The 27,673-nt window shown below is 50.6% G+C and overlaps 2 protein-coding genes and 1 long non-coding RNA gene across 5 annotated transcripts in view; 1 reads left to right on the top strand and 2 right to left on the bottom strand.

Moving 5' to 3' along the window:
* Positions 1–2,716: 2,716 nt before the first annotated feature.
* On the bottom strand, positions 2,717–10,067 carry XKR8 (XK related 8). Its single transcript, XM_006049662.4, has 3 exons — positions 9,479–10,067; positions 6,748–6,944; positions 2,717–4,266 (listed from the first exon to the last, which is right to left on the bottom strand). Exons 1-3 carry the CDS (start codon positions 9,769–9,771, stop codon positions 3,527–3,529), a joined length of 1,230 nt encoding a protein of 409 aa, XP_006049724.1. The 5' UTR covers positions 9,772–10,067; the 3' UTR covers positions 2,717–3,526.
* On the top strand, positions 9,504–13,702 carry LOC112582959. Of its 2 annotated transcripts, none has more exons than XR_003107311.2 (3): positions 9,504–9,642; positions 11,199–11,297; positions 13,610–13,702. It is a non-coding gene; the product is annotated as an uncharacterized LOC112582959 (long non-coding RNA). The 2 variants fall into 2 exon arrangements; XR_006549010.1 differs by having other exon boundaries at positions 13,613–13,699.
* Positions 10,370–27,673, bottom strand: part of SMPDL3B (sphingomyelin phosphodiesterase acid like 3B) — a 32,806-nt gene continuing 15,502 nt past the window's right edge. The window contains exons 3-8 of one of the 2 annotated variants that reach the window (XM_006049660.3): positions 24,785–24,882; positions 17,660–17,803; positions 15,676–15,848; positions 13,847–14,027; positions 13,629–13,762; positions 10,370–10,977 (exon numbers count right to left, since the gene is read on the bottom strand). In XM_006049660.3, the coding sequence (XP_006049722.1) occupies positions 10,612–10,977; positions 13,629–13,762; positions 13,847–14,027; positions 15,676–15,848; positions 17,660–17,803; positions 24,785–24,882 (1,096 nt within the window). In that variant the 3' untranslated portion in view covers positions 10,370–10,611. The remainder of the gene's footprint in view (positions 10,978–13,628; positions 13,763–13,846; positions 14,028–15,675; positions 15,849–17,659; positions 17,804–24,784; positions 24,883–27,673) is intronic. The other variant, XM_006049661.3, reaches the window with a different exon arrangement.

Here is a 27,673-nt window from a genome sequence, read left to right on the forward strand (position 1 = left end):
AAATATTGCTTTTCAAAGTTTAGGACTGGAATGCCAAAAGATTTCATTTGCTGTCAAATGTGCTGAAATTTAATTACTAAGAAATCAATACCTTGCTGTGCTGAGCTTCAAATGCAAAAGCAATAAAGCTGACAAATTGATAATCAAACTGATTGGCTTGTTTTCATGTTAAATTAGCTACTTTTTCTCTTGTCATTTTTTTAGATTTGAGTCTGACTTTTCATTGGTCTGGAAAACGAGTCCTTTTGCCTTTTATTCCAAATAAGATTAGAATTGAATTCTAGCTTCCAAATACCATCCATGTCAGACTATAAGATATATTTTTCCCCAAATAAATACCCCCAGAGAAGAGGACATTGCCTTGTATACTGGGGCATTAAATCTTTTGCTCAGAAGGTGCATATTTTGAGCCACATTGTGTAGCTGAAGTAACCTTGTTCATTGGTCAGAAGTACATCAGAGTATCAATTACCATTTGAGCCCAAAGAGCAAAACATCTCCTCCTCTTCCAAAAGGTGTAATATCTGCACATTTCTCAAGAACCTTTCCAGTGGCAAGTTAAAATGAGCAAATCAAGAGCTGCTTTATTCTTCAAAAACAAGTTTCTTAACATTTAATAATAGGAGTCTTTGAAAGAAATTTTTAATTGCAAGTAATAACACTGTCATCTTTTTAAAATTCTTGATTCTGTACTTATTTACAAATGTAACCGCTCGATTCCACAGCTTTTTAAGCTACAGACCTATTATTCTCATTTGACAGTTTCATCTAAAGGGAATCGATGCAGATGAAAGCTTAGCCGAGATGATCGCCCCTGAGCCTAGTCTTTTCCACATATCACAGGAAGAAGTAGAGAAAAGTAAATGTAGCAAGTATTTCTATTTTACTGAAGTATAATTGATAGCAAGTAGTTTGAGTGGACTCCTTAAGAACCTCTTATGTTTGCGGCTGGGTTGGCCACTAAGACCAGGGATTTCTAAAGGTCAGGCCTGCCCTCTTGAGGTCTCAACCCTTGATATTCCATCTGAATTGAGAAGAAAAACAATCTTGCTTTTGTGTGTGTGTTTAAATATATTCAATTAAAAGAATAGTCTTTTTTTGAAGTTATACCCTTTCATAAGGTAATATAGATAATAGATGATGGTAGTTTTTACTGCCCTTATATATATATACACACACATATATACATAATACATACATAGTATTTTTTAAATATTTTATTTATTTGGCTGTGCTGGGTCTTAGTTGCAGCATGAGGGAGCTTCAGTTTTCATTGCGGCATGTAAACTCTTGGTTGCAGCATATGGGGTCTAGTTCCCTGACCACAGATCGAACCCAGGCAGGCCCTCTGCTTTGGGAGCACGGAGTCAGCCACAGGACCACCAGAGAAGTCCTTACTACCCTTTTTTATTAAAATTAACTTGGCAAACATGTTGGCCATTTTACTGGTTCATGAAATTCAAATGTCTGGAAATCATTGAACTAAGTGATCCTGGAGATGCTTTCTGCCTCTACCATTCTGTGTGTGTAAACCATTCTGTGTGTGTAAAAAGCACCAGCATCATCTTCCCAGAGCGTCTCTGCTCCCAGCCCTCATCTCTGTCCGCCTTGGCCCCAGGCCAACATGACTGCTACAAGCCCTCCTTCATCCAGGCACTGCTGACTTGGCATCCGGGATAAAGCACATGTGCACCCTCACCTCCCTTCAGTTCAGTTCAGTCACTCAGTCATGTCCGACTCTTTGTGACCCCATGAATCGCAGCATGCCAGGCCTCCCTGTACATCACCAACTCCCGGAGTTCACTCAGACTCACATTCATCGAGTCAGTGATGCCATCCAGCCATCTCATCCTCTATCGTCCCCTCTTCCTCCTGCCCCCAATCCCTCCCAGCATCAGAGTCTTTTCCAATGGGTCAACTCTTCACATGAGGTGGCCAAAGTACTGGAGTTTCAGCTTTAGCATCATTCCTTCCAAAGAAATCCCAGGGCTGATCTCCTTCAGAATGGACTGGTTGGATCTCCTTGCAGTCCAAGGGACTCTCAAGAATCTTCTCCCTTAGGGCTCATCAGTTTCTCAGGGAGGCCTTCCCAGCCATTCTATATAAAATAATATCAGTAACTCCCACCAACACACATACTTCCCCTACCTTCTTTTTCTTTTAGCAGTTAACACTGATACACTCTCTGTTTATTGTGTCTCCACCAGATGAATGAATAATAGACTCTCCTGGGTCCCCTCCCAGTCGTGATGAACCTTTTCCTTCTGTCTCCAGCACCCTTTTCCTGCTCCTTGTTTCTCCAAACCACAGACCTCCCAGAACAGCAAAAAGTTCCACCTCCCCGACACCATAGCCCATATCCACATCCCCTGTCATCACTACCACACTCCCACTGAGCTCCCAGCAAGAAGGTCTTTCTTCATCTGCGCTCCTGTATTCACTTCCTGGTACCAAGTGTTGTGGCTACTCCTCCAGGCCCAGCAGAGCTGGTTAAGAGCACACAGATCTGCGTTCTGATGCTCACCTGAATGGTCATCCCTACACTGGCTCACCAGCTCCTGATGCTCAGAAGACAAGGTGGAGAAGTCTTAGCTCAGCCAGCCCTCTTCTCTGGCCCCAGGGGCTTTACCATCTTTGAGCGGTGGATTATGTGTCCCTGACCCCTTTTTTCCAGGCAGCTTTGAACTTGGCAGTAGATTCAATGACACAATTAGGCTGGAAGATACCATGAGGTTTTAATAATAATCTAATAACACTGTTCAACAAAAACAACATACATGTGTCTCTCATAGAGACATAGAAACACACACCTCTTCCTCCCGCACAGACTCTGAGGTAGAAAATAACACTGCCTGAAGTATAAAAAAATACTTGACAGGCTGAGCCATGGCCCAGACCACAGGATCACAAGGCACTTGGCTGAAAGGTTGCCCCTTGAGAGCGGGGGCAGAGGCTAGGCCAGCTGCGCTCCAGGCAGCTGGGCATCCCTGGCTTCTAGCATGAAATCCTGCTCTGGGATAGCTGGAGAGGGTAGGGGCTGAAACGAATGGCAGCTGATCTGCGAAGAACAGAGTGATGCTCCTGGCACGTAAAAGGCCGTTGGTAAACATCTGCTGAATGAATTGAATGACTGGAGGGGAACAATTCCAAAGAATACATCCTGGAGGTTCTGGGGCCTTGCAGCCCTGCGCAGGGCAACCAAGGATGAAACAGCACCTCCACCTCTGAAAGGTAGCCAAGGAGGTAGAAATGCCAACACTGGGATGCTTTGGCGTATGTGGGTGGGGGAAGAATGCAGTGGAGGGTCTCTTCTTTCCTCCCAAAGTGTTTCATACATAACTGGGGCCCTCGACCCAGCAGGGCCCAGCCCTTCTCATCTAGTTCTCCTCCTTGATGGCAGACCTCTGTCTTAACTCTGGTTTCCAGTACCTGGCACAGATCAGGCATCAAGGGCTCATTGAGTGAATAAAGGCCCATAGCAGCATTAGTAGCTTATCTTCATTCTACCAACCGATTCCATCTGGCCTCAAGTCTCCCCGGCTGGGTCTGACCCTGCCTTAAGAATACCATTCACCTCTCCCTTCCATGGCAAAACAGCTTCATCCCTCGCCTTGGGGAAAAAGTTCTTAGCCAGGTGGGCCATGCGTCTGTTCTGCAGGAGCCGACGCTCCTCAAGGGAGTGGAGACCCCAGGTCCCGTCCACCTGGTCGGGCTCCCAGCGGCGGCTAGGGTGCAGCCAGCAGTAGTAGGCCAGCCGCAGAGCCAGCCCCAGAAGGAAGCAGGCGCCGGCCGCAGGCAGCAGGCTCTGCAGCAGGCGCCCGCTGGGCAGCCAGGAGCTCTGAGTCACCCAGGCCACCACCAGGAGAAGGCTGTCGTTCAGCAGGAACACCAGGTGGATGGTGGCGCGGCCTCGGGTGTGGCCCTCAGCCACGTTGAACCAGGAGAAATACAGGATGGTGGCCACGGTCGCCCGGTACAGCCACTCAGAGTGGGGACCTGGCATAAAGTCCGTGCCCTGCAGCCAGACCCAGAAGAGGAACACCAGCCACAGGCCCAAGAAGTGCAGGGCCACGTAGTGGGGGAAGAGGGCTGAGAAGAGGGCCACGACCAGCACCCGGGGCCAGAGCAGCAGCAGGTTCCACAGGAAGTAGATCACGGAGGCACCCGGTCCCAGGAGAAGCTTGGCGGGGAGGCAGGTGCGCAGGGCCCGGTGATAGTCGAGCAGCGCCCACGAGATACCCACAAAGGACGTACAGATGCTGACCCCTGTGAAGAAGAGTAGACAGGTGAGCCCTGCGGGCAGCCTGCAGGTGCTCCCCTGAGGTGGTGGGCACTTCGGAAGCCTTGTAGCCATGCTGCGGTGGGTATTAGAGCTCCCAGTTTGTTGAAAAGTACAGCTGGAGCACAGTAAGCGCACACAACCCTACCAGAGCTCCCATCCACATGGAGTCTGTCCTTCACCACAACCCTTTCAAGTGCTACCCCTGTTACATTTTTCAAGGGTGAGACTGTGTGACTTAACACTCTCATCAGCACCCATCACCCAGCATTGGGTACCCCCTGGGCCTTGGCCCCATCCCGAGCACATTCTGAAATCCTTCCTTTCCTTGAAGAGTCCATGCCTTTCTTGAATCGGAACCCCAGTAGTCCAGTTCCCCTTTTCTTAACCTCAGAAAGGGAAGCAGGAAATCCCACAGGGTGACGACAAAGTCTCTAGCTGAAGCCACCTCCTGGGGGCCAGAAGGGATGTCCCTGCTACGCGGCTGGAACAGCCCCTACCCGCCTCCCTTCCACCCTCGGACCGGGCTTCCGGTTTTGATTTTCCAAGACATCCGCCTCCCACCTCCTGGTTGCCCATCCTAGACTAGAAGCACCAGGCCCTCCAAGGAGGGCTGGAAGCATCTCTAGACAGCTTCCTCCCTGCCCCCCTTCCTACCTCATTCGGTCAACAGATGTTCTCTGGGAACCTGCTGTGGGTCGGGAACCCACTCCCAGCCTGGAATCAGCTCTGTGGCCTCTCTAACTACCCCACCCTCAGGGTCTCTGCCGGCCTGATGTTCCTCCAGCTGCCCCACGTGCTGCATTCTCTGACCTGACAAGCTGCGCCCTTGCTTATTAGGGAGATCCACTCCCTGTTTCCTCTGGCCTACTCCTCCTTACCCTGCAAGTTCTGGCTTGACTATCCCCTAGAGCCACCCATCCTGACACCACCCCACCCACCGTGCAGGTCCTATAACACCCCACCTCTGTCTGGAGTCTTATTTCCTTATCTCTGAGCTCCTTCAGGGTAGAAAACAGATTTTGCCCCCCGGGGATCCCTCAGCAGCCTAGTAGCTGGCATATAGCAGCAGCTGAAGAAATGTTTGCTAAACAAAAGTTGGGAAAGTCCACTTCTTCCCTCAGTTTCCCATCCCCACTGGTCCATACACACAGGGCAGATGGTCTCCACGTAGCCGTGGTCCTGGATACCCACTGGCCTCAAACAGACAAAAACACAGCCATCCCTCAGAATCCACAGGGGATTGGTTCCCCAAGTCCACAGGCGCTCAAGTCCCTAATATAAAATGGGGTAATGGGGTTGGCCCTCTGAATCTGCAGGAGCAGAATCCACAGAGAGGACTGACAGTATGCGCCCATGAGTGCTGTGCACCCAGGGAGAATCCCGGCACCTCAGCCCCTCTTTCCTCACATGTAAAATGGAGATAGAGGGCGCTATGAATGTAACGACGACGTAGCACTTTGCACCCGTGCGGACCAACAGCAGGGGCTCAATCGTGGCAGCTGCTGCTGCTGTTTTGTTTTTCCCCAATTAATATTACAGAACCAGATGAGCAAATGGAAAGGACCCTTGAAGATGGAGTCCAACTCGCCAACTTGTACAACCGTGGAAACTGAGCCCAGAGAAGGAAAGGCTCTCCAAGTCCCACAGCGAGTGTGGCAGAGCTGGGACTGGCTCCTCGGGAGGCTGTGCCATGTACGACAGCAGGTGTGCGAGGATGGAGACGGGAAAGTGGAGATCCTGAATCAGATGTGAGCTGGAGTCCTAACTTGACGGCCAGCTGGCATGTGACCTTGGGCAACTCACTTCCCTAAAAACCCTCTCAAAGCTGCTCATTGCACAAACCTCTCCCGTGGTTTATGAAGCCACCTGCTTTCTTCCTTCTCAGATCACTCCAGTGGCTTTACTGTAACTGCATGCTTTACAGTCTGTGGTCCTGGCAGGCCAGGGGCCATGTCTGTCTGCTTATTCACTGTGGTGTCCCTAACACGGACAGGCACAGAGGTGCTCCATAGAGACTTAAGTGTACAAAGGTGCTCAATAATTTCTCTGTTGATTAACTGATTCCTTAGTAGACATTAGACACCCAGCATACATTATCTGTTATGTTCAAACTAGTAAAAATTATACTGTAGACCTATCAGGCACTAGGCCTTCTATGCATCACTTCACTTAAAAACTTTTCATTCACCTTATGAGGAAGGATCATTGACTATGTCCATTTTACAGATGAGAACAATAGCTCAGAGAGATAGAGTCCTCTTTGTCCAAACTCAAGGCTGGAGCGTGACTTTGGATTGGAACCCAGACCTGCCTCGCTAAAGGATGATTCCCCTATTTCCTAAACAGCCTTTATGAAAAACAGAAAACCTTTCTGACGTTTGTGGGCAACTTTCCCAAGGCGTGAAGGTGCGGGGGGGTGGGGGGAGTGGTGGGCAGGGGTGGCTGGCCTTGGGCCCAACACTCACACTGGTAGTACTCAGCGCTGCCGCTCTGCAGTATGATGGCCAGCACCAGGGTGAGCTGCGGCGTCGTCTCCAGGAAGGTCTCGAAGAGTCGCAGCATGCTGATGTCCAGGGAGAGGAAGTCGGCGTAGGCCAGGTCGAACTCAGAGGGGGCCTCCTGCCGCCACACCAGCAGCCCCTGCTGCAGCCCCTGCACACACCTAGGCAGCACACGCGATGCCCCAAGGGCCCCAGTTAGCATCCAGTGGCATTCTTCCTTCCCTCCCCACTGAACAGATGCAGACAGGCTCCAATCCTGGCTTGTCACATACACGCAATGGGACCTTGGGCAAGCGACTTAACCTCATTGAACTTGTTTCTTTATCTGTGAAATGGGCATAGATTACTGCTCCTGCTCCTGCAGTAGCCACCATTCCAAGCTCATCACTAACCTTGTCCCATTTCCTCCTTTACAACATCCCTGTTTTAGAGATGGGGAAACAGGACCAAAGAGCGAATGAGCAGTGGAAACAGGATTTGGACTCCAAGCTGTCTGAACTTGAAAGATGTACCATGAAAGTGCCTAAAGTGATCATTCTCAAATTTCAGCAAGCCTAAGAATTTCTCATTGGAAAAGGCCCTAATGCTGGGAGGGATTGGGGGCAGGAGGAGAAGGGGACGACAGAAGATGAGATGGCTGGATGGCATCACTGACTCGATGGATATGAGTCTGAGTGAACTCTGGGAGTTGGTGATGGACAGGGAGGCCTGGCGTGCTGCGATTCATGGGGTCGCAAAGAGTCAGACACGACTGAGTGACTGAATTGAACTGAACTGAAGAATTTCTTAGGATCCTGTGGGAAAGGGGAGCCATGGAGCGCTTCTGAGCACAGATGAGACAAGTCCTACTGTGCTATAGAAAGAGCACACAGGGATCCATTGGAGAGGCCTGCCCAGAGTGATGGGAGCAGAGACGGGGCAGAGTTAAGAGGGTCCAGAGAGGTATTCCCTGGTGGTCCAGTGGCTAAGAATCCGCCTGCCAATGCAGGGGATACAGGTTCGATCCCTGGTCCCAGGGAAGATGCCACATGCCTTGGGGCAACTAAGCCCACGCCCTGCAACTACTGAAGCCTGTCTGCCTAGAGCCCGTGCTCCACAACAAGAGAAGCCACCGCAATGAGAAGACTGCACCGCAACAAAGAGCAGCCCCTGCTGGCTGCAACCAGAGAAAACCCACACAGCAAGGAAGGCCCAGCACAGCCAGAAATAAACAAAAATTTTTTAAACGAGAGAGAGGGTCCAGAGGTTGGACAGACAGACCTGAGTGACCCGTTGGCCTGAGGGAGGTGGAGGATGCACCAGGATCTCGCCTGCCCAGAAATGATCTCACTTGGCTCTTGGAAGGTGAACCCACTCACTCATTTTGAATTCATTCATTAGACATTTACCCTCACTTCCCCTGGATGGTCTTGACAACATGCTAAGAGAACAGACAGGCACACCCAAGTTGGGGGTTGCTCCCCAGTGCCCCAGCAGAGGCCTCGGCCTAGTCACAGGCTGGAACAGAGACCCTGTTTTCTCAAGCAAAGCTCAATAGTCTGTCCGACTCATGCTCAGCAAAAATAGAAGATACATGATGCAGTTATCGATTCAGGGCTCATTGCAGGCTGCCAGGACTGTAACATCTGTGCCCCTTCGTGTTCATCCGACGCCTGGCCAGTCCCTCAGGCAAAACTGCAACGTTCAAAGCTCCTCTCGCCCACTCCTGGAGACTCAAGGCAAGATCTGGACATCCTGACTTTGTCGCATGACTCTGACCCCTTCGTTTCACTTTCCCCATCTCCTGATGGTCCTGCCACTTCTGAAAAGCAGCACAGCCCACACACAGATTTTGTAGGCACCCCCCACACCCGCAACCCCTGCGCCCAGCCCTGTTTGGCTCCAGGAACATACATGAGTCAGACCCCATCTCTGCCCTCTTGCTTGGTCCTGGGGTGAGGGGGTGGGGTGGGGAGCAAGTGCTCATGGAGGAGGCAGCTGGGGAAGATAAGGCGAGACCAAGTGCTTCTCTGGAGGTCAGGGCTGCTCAAACTGCTAGGTGACCCAGCTAGCTGATCATGAAGCGAGCTGAAAAAGCTGCTGCTCACCCTGCACGGGGGCAATTCACAGGTCTCATTCCATTCAATCCTTACACTGGGAGCCTCTGGAACACTGAGTAAACTGAGATCTGGAGCGGGGTCAAGTGACTTGCCCGAGGTTCCGACAACAGCTAAAAAGAACTGCTGGGTCCCGTTGCCATTAGAGCAGAGTCCGCCCCGGCCAGGCGCTGCGCCCTTCACAACGGGTTTGTCGGCCACACCCACCTCTGGATGACAACCTCCTTTTAACAGAGGAGGGAACTGAGGCTCTGAAAAAGCCTGGAAGGAGGCCACAGGTGGTAAAGCCAGGAGTGGATCCCAAAGGACCTGACTCCAAGTCGTGTGCCTCAGTTTCCTCTCTGGGTCCCCGTTTCTTCACTTGTGCCAGGAACTCGAGTGATGAGCTCTGAGGGCCGTCAGCCGGAATTTTCCTCCATCAGAGGTCAGGAGTTCAACTGGTGGGAGGGGCGCCCTCTAAACTAGGAGGTGCTTAGCTTCCACTCCTGGGTCGCAGTCCTCTCCTCTCCGCGCCCCCGTGTCCCAGAGTCAGCCCAGCAGCAGGACGTGACGTGACCTCCGTTCCCCACTCTCGCCCCCCCCAGGGGCGGGGCGCTCACCTGTACAGGTAACCCAGCTGGAGGAGATGCAACAGCGCCAGGTGCCGGCCAGGGGGCTTCGGTGCCAGCGGGCTGGAGACGTCGGAGCGCAGCCAGATCCAGCTGAAGAGCTGCAGCGCGACCGAGGCGAGGCCCAACAGCACCAGCACCAGCGCGGCCCACAGGTAGCGACCGCTGAGCACATACTGGCTCGCGGCCCACAAATCGGCGCCCAGGTCGATCAGGAAGGCGAGGGTGCCCAGTATTCCAAGGACCAGGTCCCTTAAGAGCACGGCGCGGGGCGACCAGGGCATGACCCGCGAGCCTCTCCCTCCTCTATTCGTCTGGGCTCAGGCCCGCCCTCCCGGCCCAGGGTCGCAACCGGCCCAGAGGCGCAGTGGCAGGAAGGAGGCGTGCACAGCCCTCGGAGCCGCCCAGGACCGGACTGCGGGGCGGGACTTCCCTGTCCCGCCCCGTCCGGGGAGGAGCGAGGCCCGCAGACCCCGCGGTTGGGGCACCCGCGGTCTCAGTGCTCTCTGGCCCGGCAGCCTGCCTAGGGGTTCCCCGCCCCCGCCCCCTCCAAGCCCCGCTGAGCCCAGAGGGCCGCTAGAACCCGAAGACGCACCGTCCGAGGTGCAGTGTAGCAGGCTTGTTTTACCCTGGAGGCCCAAGGCGGAGAATATGGCCCGCAGATGAGCGCCCGGGTTAGAACTGCCTTGTCTCACGTCCGCACTGCTGCAAAACCAAACCCCAAAGCCCGATCCGATCCCTGACTGGATACCTCGAGGCCAGGCCATGTGCCAGGGGAGACCGAGGGCACTGGGTCCACCAGGAGCATCGTCCTGGCATCTCATTTTACTCGGATTATCCGAATAGGAGGAGAGGAGGACGTTCAATAACGGGGCAAGGGAGTTACTTTTATAAACATGATTTATAAATTAATAACATGCATGACGAGCAGAGTGTTTTGGATAAAACATGAAACGTGAAAGAAATGTGCTCCTGGTGGGACCTTCGGGGCTTCATTTCCTGATCATCTGCCCAGTCCCAGTTCATTCTGCTGTCGCGGGGAGGGGAAAGGGTGGAAGAGTCCAGCTCTCAGGGGCGATGCTGCCTCCATTTTACCAAGCGTGTAGGCCGTTGGTCCCCCAAGGTCAGGACACAAGCAGCGCGCGCAGGCCCAGTAGCGCGGCGGGCAGGAGCGCGAGGCAGGGCGCGGGCGCGACGCCGGGGGCGCGCAGGCAGGCGGCGTACCCGTCGAAGGCCACCTCGCGCAGCGCGCACACGTGTTCGGCGCGGCACGCCTCGTCGCAGGCCCGCGTGTCGTAACTGACCGAGTTGTAGACGTAGTAGCGCTGTAGCGCGCCCTGGTCGCTGGCGATGCGGCCCAGCGCCGCGTGCATGGAGCGGGCGCCTGCGTCCGGCACCCCGTAGGCCTCGGTCACCCGGTACTCGAGCTCCCAGCGTGGCGCCCCCAGCGCGTTCACCTGGCTCAGGTTCAAGAAGTAGGTCACCATGTCCTGCAGGGGGGCGCGAGGCGGGCGGGTCGTGAGCAGCTGTCCACTTCCGCCCCCAACCCTCCACTTTGCATTTGAACCCGGATTCTAACAGCTGTAATCAGGACCACTCTTAGTATGCTTGGCAGACATCAGCTGGTCCAAACTCCTGAGGTAACTGCATTATCATTCCCATTTCACAAATGAGGAAACTGAGTCCTAAAGAGGTTAATTCATTTGGCCAGTCTCACAGGTGCCTGAGCAGGATTGGAACCCAGGTTGTTTACCCCATGGCCTGTGTATTTTCTGTTCAAGCAAGTTCCCAGGTGCACAGAAGATTCTCAGTAAGTATTTGCAGAAAGAACAGATAAAATGCAATCTAAAAGTAGAGGAATGGAATGCCTGGCTGAGAGAGGTTATAGAATTGTGTTTTGATGGGGGCTTGGGATCAACGCAAGACATCTAGAACTCAGGTGCATTTTCTGGACTAGAATGTGGAAGGCTTATCTGTCCAATACTTTCCACCTAAGTTTGAGGATCTGCTTCAGGTCAGGAGAGGTGAGGTAAGAGGGGCTGCCATGTATGGATGGCAACTTTCTTATAGGCATCTACATTATTTCATTTCACACCCACCTGCAGGCCAAGTGCCCATGTGGACAACAGATCATACTCTTAAAAATCCTCAGCCTGCTTCTACTCTAGAGTCAAGGACCTAGTATCTCAGGCAGTCCCTGGTTTTAAATAGCCTTTCTCAACACCGAGGTTAAGTCTCTGCACCCACCTCTTTCTGGAACTCCAACTTGAACATTCAGCTGCCTCCTCCCTTGGCATTTTCACTTGGATGCCATATAGACATCCCAAAGTTAACAGGAAAGCCAGGCTTCTGATCTTCCCTCCAAAACCTGCTCCTCCCGCAGTGACCCCGTTTCAGTAAATGGCAACCTCTTTCTTTTAGGTGCTCCGTTCAAAGCTTTGGAGCCCTTGTTGCCTCCTCACTTTCTCTTCCACCCCTCATCCAGTCCACCAGCAAATCCTGTCCACTCTGCCTTCAAAATACACCCAGGACTTCCTTGGTGGTCCAGTGGCTAACACTCCGTGCTCCCAATTAAGGGTCCCTGGGTTCAATCCCTCGGAGAAGGCAATGACACCCCACTCCAGTACTCTTGCCTGGAAAATCCCATGGACGGAGGAGCCTGGTGGGCTGCAGTCCATGGGGTCGCTAGAGTCGGACAGGACTGAGTGATTTCACTTTCACTTTTCACTTGCATGCGTTGGAGTAGGAAATGGCAACCCACTCCAGTGTTCTTGCCTGGAGAATCCCAGGGACAGGGGAGCCTGGTGGCCTACCGTCTATGGGGTCTCACAGAGTCGGACACGACTGAAGCGACTTAGCAGCAGCAGTAGCAGGGTTCAATCACTGGTCAAGGAACTAGATCCTACATGCTGCAGCTTAGAGTTTCTTCCATGCCCCAACTAGAGATCCTGCATGCCACAACTAGGACCTGACGTAGCCAAATAATAAAATTAATGCTTTGAAAAATAAATCTATCCAGGATCTAGCTCTCCTCATGAGCTGCTGCAGCCACCCTGGCTCATACCACCGTCACCTCTCAGCGGTTGTAGTCGCCTCCTCACTGATCCCCCCGTTTCCACTCTTGCCCCCTACAGCCTGTTCTTCACCCAGCAGAATAGTGATTTTTTTAAAAAAATTCCAGTCTTACAGCCTATGTGACGATCTCCACTGTGACCCTGCAGGCCTTCTTGCCCCTTCCCACCCAACACACCCAGTTCGTGCCTTCCTCCTCATTCCGCAGACATTCACATGGCTCACTGCCTGACTTGACTCGGAGTTCAGATGTCACCCTATCAGTGACACTTCCTCACCCCATCTATCTGACACCACACACATATGCACGTGCCCCGTAACTGTCACCCACTGCCTCCTCACCCTCTTATCTTTTCTCCTTAGCACTGATTTCACGCCGCACTTAACTTTACTGTGTTTGTTTATTGCCTGTCTCACTCCGGTAAGGATGTCAGCTCTGGGAGAGCGGTGACTTTTGTTCACATCTGTGTCTCCTGAGCTTAGCCCGGGGCCTGGCACGTGGCAGGTGCTTAACACATTTTGTTGCCTACATTAAGGAATCGTACTCCTTTGTCACTTCTGTAGTCACCAGCACATCCCAGGAGGTGGGGGATTGCTCGATGAGTAGGGGCCTGCTTGGCTGCAACCCAGTCGGTGTAGAGAAGACATGGGCAGCGGGCCTGCGGTCACACTGTAAGAGACTGTGACCGCCAGGCCAAAGAGATCCAACTTGTCTGGGGGGCACTGGGGAGCCACTGAAGGTTTTTGAGCAGGAGAGAGACAAGAGTGCTTAAGAAGCATTAATCCCTTCTGCTCTGCTGTACCAGATGAGCTCCAGCGGGGCTGGGCAGGAGGCAGGGAGACCAAATAGGAGGCCCTGACAATGACTGGGGCAAAGGGAGATGTGGGGGAGAATGATCTGACCTGGTAGCAGGTTTTGGAGGTAGCTCCAGGGTTCTAATGCTGAGCTCTCAAAGGGTGGAAGTAACTTGCCCTTCCTGAGGCTCAGGTGAATTAGCTGGGGAAGGTGGTGATCCATTTAGGTCCCTCCCCCACCTTCTCTGGCCCCAGCAGACCCAAGGCTCCTGACCTGCAGGCTCAGCGTAGCTCGGTCGTATTCAAACACCCGGATGCCTGGATTGTTGGCTCCGTTGACCACTCCAGGTAACGTGGTTTTCCACGGGGTGACCCCAGGTGTAAGGAACATGACACTGATGGGGGCACCTTCCAGGAGAGAGACAGTGGGGCTGAGAGTTTGATGACAGAGGGAGGGAAGTGGGCTGGCCATTGCCTTCCAGGGGGGGGTACCTGCGCCATCATAGAACATCCGAAAGCTGTCGGTGTGGTGGTGCCCGAAGAACTGCCCTGCGATGACTCGATGATGCCTCTGGACCACCTTCAGGTACTCCTCGTTGAAGCCCTCTCGGAACCACGCTTTGTTCCGTGTTTTCTCAAAGAAGCCCGGGGGCACGTGGCCAATGATGTACACCTATGAAGAAGGGGTATCCAGCGGGGGTTCAGAGCTGCTTTCCCCAACTCCTCTCCACCTCTCACAGTCTACCCATCTCCCCAAAAGCAAGCAACAGGCTCCAAGGTACCTCCTCCCCCTTCCCTCTCCCAGGTGATTCTGGCATCTCTCTGTACTCAGCAATGAAGGTGCTGCATTTGCCCATACTATGCCTGCCACCCAGACCACCCTTCTTCTGTTCACTTCTGTAAATTCTGACTTTACTGTTTAGTCGCTCAGTCGTGTCCAGCTCTTTGTGACCCCATAGACTGTGTAGTCCACCAGACTCCTTTGTCTGTAGGATTGCCCAGGCAAGAATACTGGAGTGGGTTGCTATTTCCTCCTTTAGGGGACCTTCCCGACCCAGGGATCGAACCCATGTCTCCTGCATTGGCAGGTGGATTCTTTACCATTGAGCCATCTGGGAAAGCGAAAGCGAAAGTTGCTCAGTCATGTCTGATTCTTTGCAATCCCATGGACTATACGGTCCATGGAATTCTCCAGGGCAGAATACTGGAGTGGGTTGCCATTTCCTTCTCCAGGAGCCATCTGGGAAGCCCTCTGTAAATCCTGCCCATGCTTCAAAACCCTTCTCATGAAATCTTTCTGATCCTTCAGATGAATCTTCTGTTGGAGAGCTCACGCACTGTAACCAAAGCCTCCTTACATGGTTTATAACCTCTGCTGTGCAGTAGTAATGTGTGTTCACATCTCACGTCCGTTGAGTCACTCAGCTGTAATGACATGCCTGGGCCCTTGGCCCTACCGCGAGAGGTGGAATGGCGGGGTGGGGCAGTGATGGCTGGTGAGGAGGGCAGTGAAGAGCGTGAGCTTTGGAGAGAAACCACCGCTGAATACCAGATGCGTGTCACCTCTCTGAGCTTCAGTTTTCTCATCAGGAGGGCTACCTAACTGGTGCAGTTTTGAGAGTTCATATATCCATATAAAGCACTTAGCAACTTATCTGATGTATAGTGAGGACTCAAAAGCACCAGCAATGAGATCCTGCTGGGATACACTGGCCAGAGCAGGGACTCAGGCAAATGAGACACAAGGCCAGTTGTCAGGGGCTGCCAGCCCAGCAGACTAGAGAGACACACCTCACAGAGGACTAGATGGGCACACCTCACAGCGGGCTAGATGGGCACACCTCACAGCAGACTAGATGGGCACACCCCAAGGGCAAGCGTATCTCTGAGGTCTGGCCCACACTGTGGCTGCAGCTGTGCTGGACTTGGCTTCTGGAGACTGGGCTTCTAGTCCCAGTGAGTGAATGATAGTCTCTCAGGTGTGTCCAACTCTGCGACCCCATGGACTGTAGCCTGCCAGGCTCCTCTGAATTCTCCAGGCAGGAATACTAGAGTGAGGAGCCATTTCCTACTCCAGGGGATCTCAGCCCCACCACTCATTGTGTGACTTGAGACCATCATTGCCCCACCGGGAACTTCACAGCACAATGGGTCCCAGCCTCAGAGGCTGTTGTGAGGATGGAAAAAGCCCTCTTAGGTGTCAAGCTGATGAAGGACGCTCTGTGTCGTGAGCATCTTAGTGGGTGTGTGTCTGTGCCAAAGTGGGGGACTTGTTCAGGAAGAGACCCCAGGGAGGGAGGAGAGGAGCAGGGAGCCCTTACCATTTCCCCAGCCTGGGATGCATTGGTCAGCACGTCGTCCAGCCACTGGAACTGCTGACTGGGGTCCGCCATGCCGGCCGTCTGCTCATTGCTGGTGTAGTACAGATTGGTGTTGAGGACCACGATTCTCCCAGCCCTGCTCAGCCCCGGCAGTTTCTCAGAATAGAAGGCACCTAGGACATCACAGCCATGGGGGATCTGAAGGGGTCTCTTGCCTCCAGGCAGACACGCTCTGTCCCCTGTTACTTCACTTGCCCACCTTCTCCTTCCTTGGCATCCCCCCTTCCCTTTTTTCCCAGAGGATGAGCATCGTGGGTAGGACCAAGGCTCTGGAGCCAGGCTGCCTGGGTTCAAGTCCTGGTTCTATCCCTTACTACCTGTGCCACTTGGGGAAAGTTCCTTAAAGGTCTCGATGCCTCAGTTTCCTCCTCCATAGAATGGGAATAACATGGAGGTGTGTTTATCCCTCTGGATTCACTGCCCCAGGAGCAATGGATTAAATCAATGGGTTTCTGTGCTACTGAGGGAAGGAATGAGAGGAGGTCAGGTCTCCTTGGGATGCTGTGTCCCCCATACCAGTGATTCTCAACCTGGTGATTTTGTCCCCAAGGGGACACTTGGCAATGTCTGGAGACGTTTTTGGTTTTCACAATGGGAGATGTTACTTGCAACTAGTGGATAAAGGCCAGCGATGCTGCTGAACACCCTACAATGTACAAGACAGCCCTCCCGCAAAGAATTACCCCTCCCCAAATGTCAACAGTGGCAAGGTTCAGAAACCTGGCTTGAACTGAAGGTCACTGCCCCTGCAAGGGCTGTTGTGAGGAATCTAGCAGTGGACTGAGGGCAGTGCCAGGCACACAGAAAATGCTCGAGGAATATTCACTTCTGATTCTCATTAGTGCTGCGTGGTTAAGAAGATGGGCATTGGGATCAGCCCTGGATCCTGCTCCTGAGGTTGCCTCCTCTGTTGCCCTAATGGTCCAGGAGCAACGAGAATGAAGACAGAACACAAAATCTGGTGGAATGGCTCAGGGGACCTGCAGCCTCTATTGGACTGAGGTGCAGCGTCTATTCTGAGTCCAGCTTTTATTCCTAACTGCAGACTACAGACTACAAGACTTTCTCAGATCTTATCTTTCTCAAGACACATGCCATATCAGTTGAAAGTGAAAGAAAGTGAAATCACTCAGTGGTGTCCGACTCTTTGTGACCCCATGGATTGTAGCCTACCAGGCTCCTCCATCCGTCCATGGGATTTTCCAGGCAAGAGTACCGGAGTGCCATTTCCTTCTCCAATATCAGTTACATACTCCTAAATATCATGGACTCAGACTTCCCTGGTGGCTCAGATGGTAAAGCGTCTGTCTAAAATGCGGGAGACCTGGTTCGATCCCTGGGTCGAGAAGAATCCCTGGAGAAGGAAATGGCAACCCACTCCAGTACTCTTGCCTAGAAAATCCCACCGGCAGAGGAGCCTGGTGTCCATGGGGTCGCAAAGAGTCAGACACGACTGAGTAACTTCACTTCACATTGACATAGTCCAGATCTCCTTGTGTTTACCCCAGGCCATTCCCTTCTGGGCTAGTCTCAGGAACAGTTAGCAAGTGCATAGCCAGCATTCATGCCTGACAGAGACCGAGGATTCCAAGGTCCATGCTTTTATGATCCCAGTCATAATCCCTTCTGGGTTTGGCCCTGGCATTTTTAACAAGGCTATAATTCTAAGAAAGACATGAAAAATAATCATCAATTAGTTTCTCTGTGAAATTTCTCAAGGCTGTGAAAGTACATTATTAGGAATTCCCACTGATCCTCTAAGCTAGGTGACCTTGGCCAAGTGACTTAGTATATTCAAGCCTCAGTCTCCTAATCTGTAAAATGGGGATAAAATCAGTTCCTATTTCATGGGGGTGTTGTGAAAATGAAATTAGATCAGACTTTGGCCTAAAGGGCTCCTTACAGTAGCAAATGATGTTAGTACCTTCTTTGAAGAGAGTGACAGATTCGTTTCTGAGCCAGGGTCGCCACAGCTCTGCTACCTGGTTGTAGATATTGTTGCTCCCTGCAGGTAATTGGTTTTTGGGGTGAAAGTCATGATTTCCCAAAGCAGCATAGACTTTAGTATCTGGGAGGAAAAAAGAAATATAAAAATATATATGGGGGACTTTCCTGGTGGTGCAGTGGCTAAGATTCCACGCTCCCAATGCAGAAGGCTGAGGTTCGATGTCTGGTCAGGGACCTAGATTTCACATGCCGCAACTAAAAAAAATCCTTCATGCTGCAGCTTAAGATCCCACATGCCACGATGAAGATCAAAGATCCCTCATGCTGCAACTAAGACCCAATGAGGCCAAATAAAATCTGGAAACACTGAGCTCTGCCGAAGGAGGAGGTCATAGAATTCCCATGAGGAATTGTCCACAGAGCCAGAAGTCATAACTATAACTGCCTGGGAAAAGAACCTCCTCTGTAATATAGATGCAAGCAGACATAAGCATTCATGTAAGAGAAAACACAGATCCTTGGAATCCCAAAGACAGATGAGAAGGGAGGGACCCTGTCCAGTTTATAATCAGATAAAGTGGGGGTCCCCAGAGAAACAGGACCATAGAGAAAGACTTGGCTTTCTTGACCTAAGAGAAGGTATTTTGGGCCTAAGCCATTCAGGGATTTAAGCCTGGCCACAAGGCTTGCCCTTGAACAGATCTCAGTAATAAAGATCTTAAGGGAACAAAAGGACAGACCCTGTTAAGAGGGAAGAGAAGAAACAAGAGCAAGATAATGAATCAGTTGTAAAGACTCTTAGTTCTGTTTCAAAGGTAAACACTAGCCTGAAGCAGTTTCTCGAGCTGTTTTATAGAATTTAACCCCTGCAGTCTCAAAAACGACAGAATGATCTCTGTTCATTTCCAAGGCAAACCATTCAATATCACAGTAATCCAAGCCTATGCCCCAGCCAGTAACACTGAAGCAGCTGAAGTTGAACGTTTCTATGAAGACCTACAAGACCTTTTAGAACTAACACCCCAAAAAGATGTTCTTTTCATTATAGGGGACTGGACTGCAAAAGTAGGAAGTCAAGAAACACCTGGAATAACAGGCAAATTTGGCCTTGGAATACGAAATGAAGCAAGGCAAAGGCTAATAGAGTTTTGCCAAGAGAACACACTCGTCATTGCAAACACCCTCTTCCAACAACACAAGAGAAGACTCTACACATGGACATCACCAGATGGTCAACACCGAAATCAGATTGATTATATTCTTTGCAGCCAAAGATGGAGAAGCTCTATACAATCAGCAAAAACAAGACTGGGAGCTGACTGCGGCTCTGATCATGAACTCCTTATTGTCAAATTCAGACTTAAATTGAAGAAAGTGGGGAAAACCACTAGACCATTCACGTATGAACTAAATCAAATTCCTTATGATTATATAGTGGAAATGAGAAATAGATTTAATGGACTAGATCTGATAGACAGAGTGCCTGATGAACTATGGACAGAGGTCCGTGACATTGTACAGGAGACAGGGATCAAGACCATCCCCAAGAAAAAGAAATGCAAAAAAATGGCTGTCTGAGGAGGCCTTATAAATAGCTGTGAAAAGAAGGGAAGGGAAAAGCAAAGGAGAAAAGGAAAGATATACCCATTTGAATGCAGAGTTCCAAAGAATAGCAAGGAGAGATAAGAAAGCCTTCCTCAATGATCAATGCAAAGAAATAGAGGGAAACAACAGAATGGGAAAGACTAGAGATCTCTTCAAGAAAATTAGAGATACCAAGGGAACATTTCATGCAAAGATGGGCTAAATAAAGGACAGAAATGGTATAGACCTAACAGAAGCAGAAGATATTAAGAAGAGGTGGCGAGAATACACAGAACTGTACAAAAAAGATCTTCACGACCCAGATAATCATTTTGGTGTGATCACTCACCTAGAGCCAGACATCCTGGAATGTGAAGTCAAGTGGGCCTTAAGAAGCATCACTACAAACAAAGCTAGTGGAGATGATGGAATTCCAGTTGAGCTATTTCAAATCCTGAAAGATGATGTTGTGAAAGTGCTGCACTCAATATGCCACAAATTTGGAAAACTCAGCAGTAGCCACGAGACTGGAAAAGGTCAGTTTTCATTCCAATCCCAAAGACAGGCAATGCCAAAGAATGCTCAAACTACCACACAATTGCACTCATCTCACATGCTAGCAAAGTAATGCTCAAAATTCTCCAAGCCCAGGCTTCAGCAATATGTGAACCATGAACTTCCTGATGTTCAAACTGGTTTCAGAAAAGGCAGAGGAACCAGAGATCAAATTGCCAACATCCGCTGGATCATGGAAAAAGCAAGAGAGTTCCAGAAAAACATCTATTTCTGCTTTATTGACTATGCCAAAGCCTTTGACTGTGTGGATCACAATAAACCGTGGACAATTCTTCAAGAGATGGGAATACCAGACCACCTGACCTGCCTCTTGAGAAATCTGTATGCAGGTCAGGAAGCAACAGTTAGAACTGGACATGGAACAACAGATAGGAAAAGGAGTACATCAAGGCTGTATATTGTCACCCTCCTTATTTAACTTATATGCAGAGTACATCATAAGAAACACTGGGCTGGAGGAAGCACAAGCTGGAATCAAGATTGTTGGGAGAAATATCAATAACCTCAGATATGCAGATGACACCACCCTTATGGCAGAAAGTGAAGAGGAACTCAAAAGCCTCTTGATGAAAGTGAAAGAGGAGAGTCAAAAAGTTGGCTTAAGGCTCAACATTCAGAAAACTAAGATCATGGCATCCGGTCCCATCACTTCATGGGAAATAGATGGGGAAACAGTGGAAACAGTGGCTGACTAATTTTTTGGCCTCCAAAATCACTGCAGATGGTGATTGCAGCCATGAAATTAAAAGATGCTTACTCCTTGGAAGGAAAGTTATGACCAACCTAGACAACATATTAAAAAGCAGAGACATTACTTTGCGAACAAAGGTCTGTCTAGTCAAGGCTATGGTTTTTCCAGTGGTCATGTATGGATGTGAGAGTTGGACTGTGAAGAAAGCTGAGGGCCGAAGAATTTATGCTTTTGAACTATGGTGTTGGAGAAGACTCTTGAGAGTCCCTTGGACTACAAGGAGATCCAACCAGTTCATCCTAAAGGAGATCAGTCCTAAATATTCATTGGAAGGACTGATGCTGAAGCTGAACTCCAATACTTTGGCCACCTGATGTGAAGAGCTGACTCATTTGAAAAGACCCTGATGCTGGGAAAGATTGAGGGCAGGAGGAGAAGTGGTTGGATGGCATCACTGACTCAATGGACATGAGTTTGGGTAAATTCCGGGAGTTGATGATGGACTAGGAAGCCTGACGTCCTGCAGTTCGTGGGGTCAGAAAGTGTCGGACACGGCTGAGTGACTGAACTGAACTGAACTGAACCCCTGCAACCACTAGGTCATGGGGTCACTAAGACAGGACTTAGCAACTGAACAACAACAATCACCAGATCTACTGAAACCTAAGGGATGATGATATTGACCTTTTCTGACCCTCATGACTTCAATCAACCAAAGCATGGACTCTGTCAACTTTGCCCTAATTCTGTATTGAATTCTCCTCCTCAGGCCACTTCATGAATATATGCATGAATATATATGCATATATCCCTCCCTAGCTTAAAACTGCCCCAATTTTACTGTTCAGGGAACCACTGATTTGGGAAAGATTCATGGTGTTCTCCTTATTTGTTGCAAGTAGTAAATCCTTCCTTCTCCTGATGTTTGGCTTGGTTGTGTCTTTTGGCCTAACACCCACCAAGAGTCAAACCTCATTTTGGGGTAGCAGGTTTTTGCTGTGTCTATGTGTTGGGCACTTCTAGAAGCTCCTTACAAGCATAAACTCCATGGGGGCACCAGCTGGCATCATGTTCATGACCAAGTTCCCTGTCCCTAGAACGCTGTCTCACCCATAGTAGACACATTTGTTGACGGACTAAATGAATGAATGGGTTACCTTATTTAATCCTCACAACAGCCCTCTGGGCAGGTACCATTATTTTCCTCATGTTGCACAGGGAGAACACAGAGTGTTCTCCCCAAGATATACCCAGGTGTTCAGGGTGTGGCCCACCTGGAGCGTGGCAGAGCCTGAACTGGGGCCCGAATCAGTTTGCCTTGCACACCCATATGCACCATCAGCCACAGTGGAGAGGCAGGGGCCAGTGTTCACAGCGACTCTGATGAGGAACCCAGGTGCATGTGGCGAGAAGAACTCACGACATGGAACCAAAATCTCAAATTTCAGCCTCTTCCTCCTCTCCAACTTGTTGCTTCAGCTGATTTATCTTTATAATGGGGAGTGTTCTGCTTGACCCATGTTGCTACCATTCTCAAATAAGATAAGGCCTTGTTTCACCTCTTCCAGTTTGTTCTCATTTTAACATCTCTACAAGTGGGCCATGTCTTACCACTGAGGCCAGGAGAAAGCGCTGTGTCATACTTTAATGGACAGCATTTTTTTTTCCCTTAGCAATACATAAAACAATGAAACATCTTACAGTCAATGGTATCTCAGATTTAGGAAATTCAATGCATGTGCAAGCATGTTGTGAACTATAAAATCTTATCATTTACACTTATATGTTAAATCATAATAATAAAGCATTTTCTTATCCATTATTTCACTTTTATTCCTGAAGCCACATGTGGAGCAAAGAAAAGAGCGCTCAGAGTAAGATCTGAGTTTGAGTCCCTCCCTAGGAACTGACTAGCTCTGCCCTATAGATTTGTTATCTATACACTGGGAATAATACCTATTATTACCATGGGGGAGAGTGCCCTGGTTTGAGCCTGTGTGCCTGTGTGTTAGTCGCTCAGTCATATCCGACTCTTTGCAACCCCAGGGCCTGCCAAGATCCTCTGTCCATGGAATTCTCCAGGCAAGAATACTGCAGTGGGTTGCTGTTCTCTTCTCCAGGGGATCTTCCTGACCCAGGGATGGAACCTGGATCTCCTGCATTGCAGGCAGATTTTGTTTTTACCGTCTGAGCCACCAGGGAAGCCCCAGTGATTTCTGCTGGAAGATTAGCCCAAGCATGTCTGAGTTGGTTGAGTTGAGGTACGTAGACTGGAAGTGTCCTGTCAGGTGCTCTGCACAAACCGATTTACATTGAGGGAAGGAGGTGTCAGAAAGGAGGTTACCTCAAGGACAGATGTGGGAATTGCAAGGCGGGGGTTGGGGGGGGGGTCCCTCCTGGAGTGGGAGTGGTAGGTAGGAGATGTCCTCAAACCAGGATCTGCATCCCAAACCTTGCCTGTTTCCTTGACCACAAGGGTCACGTTTGTCTTCAGTGAAACTGAGGCAGTAATAACACCTCTCTCTAGGATTATCCTGACAGTGAAGGAACTAAGACATATATACAATATTCTCAGAGGAGTGCCTGACACTTAGCACTTGATACATAGATACAGGACTTCCCAGGTGGCGCTAGTGGTAAAGAACCAGCCTGCCAATGCAGGAGACTATGAGAAACGCAGGTTTGAGAAACACGGGTTTGAGAAACACGGGCTTGATCCTTGGGTCAGGAAGATCCCCTGGAGGAGGGCATGGCAACCCTCTCCAGTATTCTTGGCTGGAGAATCCCCATGGACAGAGCGCCTGGAGGGCTACAGTCCATGGGGTCGCAAAGAGTCGGACATGACCGAAGCGACTTAGCACACACACATAGATACATATAATTGTTCTTGCTGCTATTACCTATTTTTGTTATCACTATTCCGTATCTGGGTCCTGAGAGACCCATGATGAAGACGTTCAGCGGAAACAGCTGTACCAGAACCCCAGGGCACTTAGGGTAGGGGTGAGGGTTGGGATCTAGGATCTGCTTTCACAGGTCTCCTGCTGGGAGAGCCTGATTCAGACTCCAGGATTTTGTGTTTGGCACAGCCTGCTTAAAGCCATTTCTAAGGACCATTAGATGGGGCCCTCCACCACCGTCTCCCCGTCATGTCCTGCGGGGCTGTGGCCATAATCACTCACAGTCCTGGCTGCTCGCCCAGGCTCTGAAGGCCTTGGATGCACCACAAAGCAGCACTTTGGCCGAAAATCTGCATCTCCCAGAAGTCCCAGCAGCCAAGATGGTTTGAGAAGAGTAGATGGCAATTCCAGAGCCATAGCAGGACACAAAGGCTGTGTGCAAGCCCACTTGAGACTTACCAGGGACGATGCCTGAAAGTAACTGTGGACGCCTTGAGAAGCGGCTGTGAGTCTGGTGTTATACAGGCAGGACGGAAACCAGTGAAATGTCAGGCATTTCCATTAATAAAAAAGAAACAGGTCCGAAATGGAGTTACTTGTGCTAAACCCTAGGTCAGCAAACCAAGTGTTAACCAAGTTAATACCTAACCTAACTGAAGTTTCAGCCTCTCCCAAGAATGTGACCTTTACACAGTCAATATGGAATTAACACAGGGGGCACTAGTGAGGAAATCTGTTTGACAGATCCCACCTTTCCCCTAAAGGAAGGTAACCTTGCCCGAAACAATCCCTTTTTGCTAGAATCTTTCTTTCTCCACCCTCTTCTGTCTGTAAAACCTTCCATTTGTACAGCTCCTTGAAGCCCCTTTCCTTTATTTTTTTTTCATCTTTTTTCTCTTTTTGGCTGTACCACACAGCCTGTGGGATCTTACTTCCCCGACCAGGGATCGAACCTGGGCCCCCTGCATTGGAAGCACGGAGTCTTAACCACTGGACTGCCAGGGAAGTCCCTGGAGCTCCTTTCTGTTTTCTAGGTGGGATGCTGCCTGAGTCATGAATTCTTGAATAAAGTCAAATAGATCAGATTTACTCAGTTGAATTTGGTTTTTAACACCGTTAATAGGAATCTGTGTGTATTCACAAGCGGACAAGCTCTCATTCATGCTCCTCACAGTGTTCCTGGAAGGTAAGACCTGATTGCTGTGAAGTGCCTGGTGCGGGAGCTGGCCGGCAGCCATCGTCATCGTGGGGGAAGGTCATTCCTTTGTACTTTGGTGCTGTTTTCCTCCCGCTGTGCCAGGCATTGCCTGGGTGTCAGGGAACATTGTGGGGACCCAGGGCACAATCTTACCTGGAAAGGCCTCCCTGATGAGCTGAGTCAGCTGCTTCACAATTCGCAGCACGGCCGCCTCGCTCAGCCTCTCGTCGGGCACGTGTGGTGTGTCATCACTGCAAAACACAAGCGGCTCGGGGAGTGGCACAAGGAAAAGAAGGGCCGGCTCCCCGTGAGAAACCAGCTCTACCCAGACCCAGCTGCAGGACTGGGCCTCAGACAGCTGCTGAGAGGGAGGGCCGGGCTGGAGTTGGGAGGCACCCGGACAGAGTTCAAGCCCTGGCTCTGCCATTAACCTGCTGTGGGTCCCTGGGCTGGTTGTTTAACCTCTCTGAACTTCCATGAGCTCATCTGTGAAATAGGGACAATACGGAACTTCAGAGTACCTGTGGGACTTCAACAAAGAAAATAACAAAGGTTCCACAATCACTGTGCAGAGCGACTGCAGCCACGAAGTTAAAAGATGATTGCTCCTATGAAGAAAAGATGTGACAAACCTACACAGAGTATTAAAAAACAGAGACTTCACTTTACTGGCAAAGATCCATATACTCAGGGCTATGGTTTAGTCATGTACTGATGTAAGAGTTGGACCGTAAAGAAGGCTGAGCGCCAAAGAATTAATACTTTTGATCTGTGGTGTTGGAGAAGACTCTTGAGAGTCCCTTGGACTGCAAGGAGATCCAGCCAGTCCATCCTAGAGGAAATCAACACTGAATATTCATTGGAAGGACTGATGTTGCAGCTGAAGCTCCAGTACTTTGGCCACCTGATGCGAAGAGCCGACTCTGGAAAAGATCTTGATGCTGAGAAAGATTGAAGGCTAACGGAGAAGGCAACAGAGGATGAGATGGTTGGATGGCATCATTGACTCGGTGGGGTGGAGAAGCCGATCTGAGTTCATTCCTTGCCCCAAGGGTTCTAAGGTGTTTGGATCTGCCTTCATAATAAAACATCTGGATGTACTCTGGCAGGTCCAGGGCCTGCCCCAGGACCATTTAGCCCCCACCCGACCCCTCATTTGACAGACCTAAATTCCTGGATCCATCTTAGAAAGGTGCAGCAAGAAGGAGGAAGAAGAGGGAAGGGAGGTTTGGGGAAAGAAGGAGGAAGGGAGGTTTGGGAGTGATAGGAGCCCCCACAATCAAAAGCCTGAGGACTCTGCTGGACTGAGCACAGCAACTGTGCCCTGAGACTCCCTGGGGAAGTTAAGTAGCTGAATCATACGGAGACCACTACTGGCAGTCCACACGGGCTCACGTTGTGCCGGGTACTTGTCGTGTGTTGAACCCATATCCACTCATTTATTCTTCATAATAACCCTACAGTGGAGCTTCTATTGTTATCCCATTTGACAGATAAAGAAACGAAGCCACAGAAAAGTGAAGAGTCCTGCCTAAGACAGTGGTGGAGCCAGGGTTTGAACCGGTCAGCCCGGCTCCAGGGTCTATGCTCACATCCATTACATCCTACAGTGTCTCTGATGCCCTCGTTAGGACAGCAGGAGGGGCCCTGGAGCCCCGTCCTCCCTGGAGACAGGCCAGGAATCTGAAGACATCAGAACAAAATTCCATTTTCCCCTAGTCTGGAGGATTGAATTCTGTGTGATAGAAAACATATCCAGTTGCTACAGGTTAATCCCCAAGGGATTGCGATTCTCCCAGGAGAGGCCAGATTTCTTAGAAACTGAAGAATTAAAAGGGGCCCTTGAGGTCCTCTCATCCAATGTCATAACCTCTGCAAGTCCCAGAGATTTCCCAGAAAAATCATGTTTTTCTGTTAAAGGATGGTGAATTTCTCAGAGGGATCATGTCTTTTAGAATGTTACTCATTTCTCAGGGAGCAGGGGGCCAGAGTCATGGCCTAAAACTCACTTTCTCCTTGGATTGATTCCTGAGCCCCGGGAAACCAGAACTGCCCAGGCTTCTCTGAGAGATGGTCACATTTCTTAAGGGTCCAGCCTTACTCCACCCACTACTGTCCATGTGAGGGTCATTTGGGTCACTCCCATGTCACAGTGAGAGACAGCTAGGGCCATCGTGGGTTTGCTCCACCTTATGGAAGTGTCTATAGAGGCTAGAAGAGGGCGCAGGAAGCCAGAGCTCCAGCCAGCCCTCTTCACCTGCTCTCTAGCTCACACTTCCTACAGGAAGTCCTCCCAGTTTCACCAGAAGGAGTCAGGTGCCCTGTGAAACTCCCCCACCCGCTCAATGCCCCTCTCTCCTCGCTGGGATATCATGGTCAGTGACCACATCTATATCACCCAGGAAACCTTGAGCTCCCTGAAGGAGGGTTGGGGTCCCTATTATCTCTGTTCCCCCATGTCTGCCCAGGGGTGAGCACAGGGCAGGCTGATCTACCAAGAGAGGGAGGGAAGGATCAAGTGAGTGAAGGGGGGACCACGAGTGCTGAGGAAAGTTGAAGGACTTACAGCAGTGTCCTTGGAGGAGGAGCAGAAATGGCATCACTATGGCTGAGCTGAAATTGCTCCTCAAGCTCTCTCTATGCAGGCCAAGCTCTGACCAGGGAGGACCCGCAAGGCCAGGCAGCCAGGGGTGGCCCACAGCTGGCCAGGACACTTGGTCCCAATGCTGGCCCACCTTCAGCCCTCCTAACTTTCTCCTCTCCCTGCATTTGGGTCTCTGGGGCTTGCAGCCCCTAAACTCTGGTGGGAGTGGCAGCAGGGTTCATCCCCCGACTTGAAATCCAGGACTTCCCCACATGCCCAAACATGCCATGACCATGTCCCCAGCCTCAGTGAGCGCCAAGTTCTGCTGAGTCTGGGAGACACGAGGTCAAGGGCACAGACCCTGGAATCAGCCAGGCCCAGGCTCCCATGGACAAGCTTTGAGTTTCAGGTTCGTCCTCTCTGCAACAGGGCTGGTGTGAGGACTAAGGGAGATGGTT

This window comes from Bubalus bubalis, chromosome 2 (assembly GCF_019923935.1).
Source record: "Bubalus bubalis isolate 160015118507 breed Murrah chromosome 2, NDDB_SH_1, whole genome shotgun sequence".
NCBI lineage: Eukaryota > Metazoa > Chordata > Mammalia > Artiodactyla > Bovidae > Bubalus > Bubalus bubalis.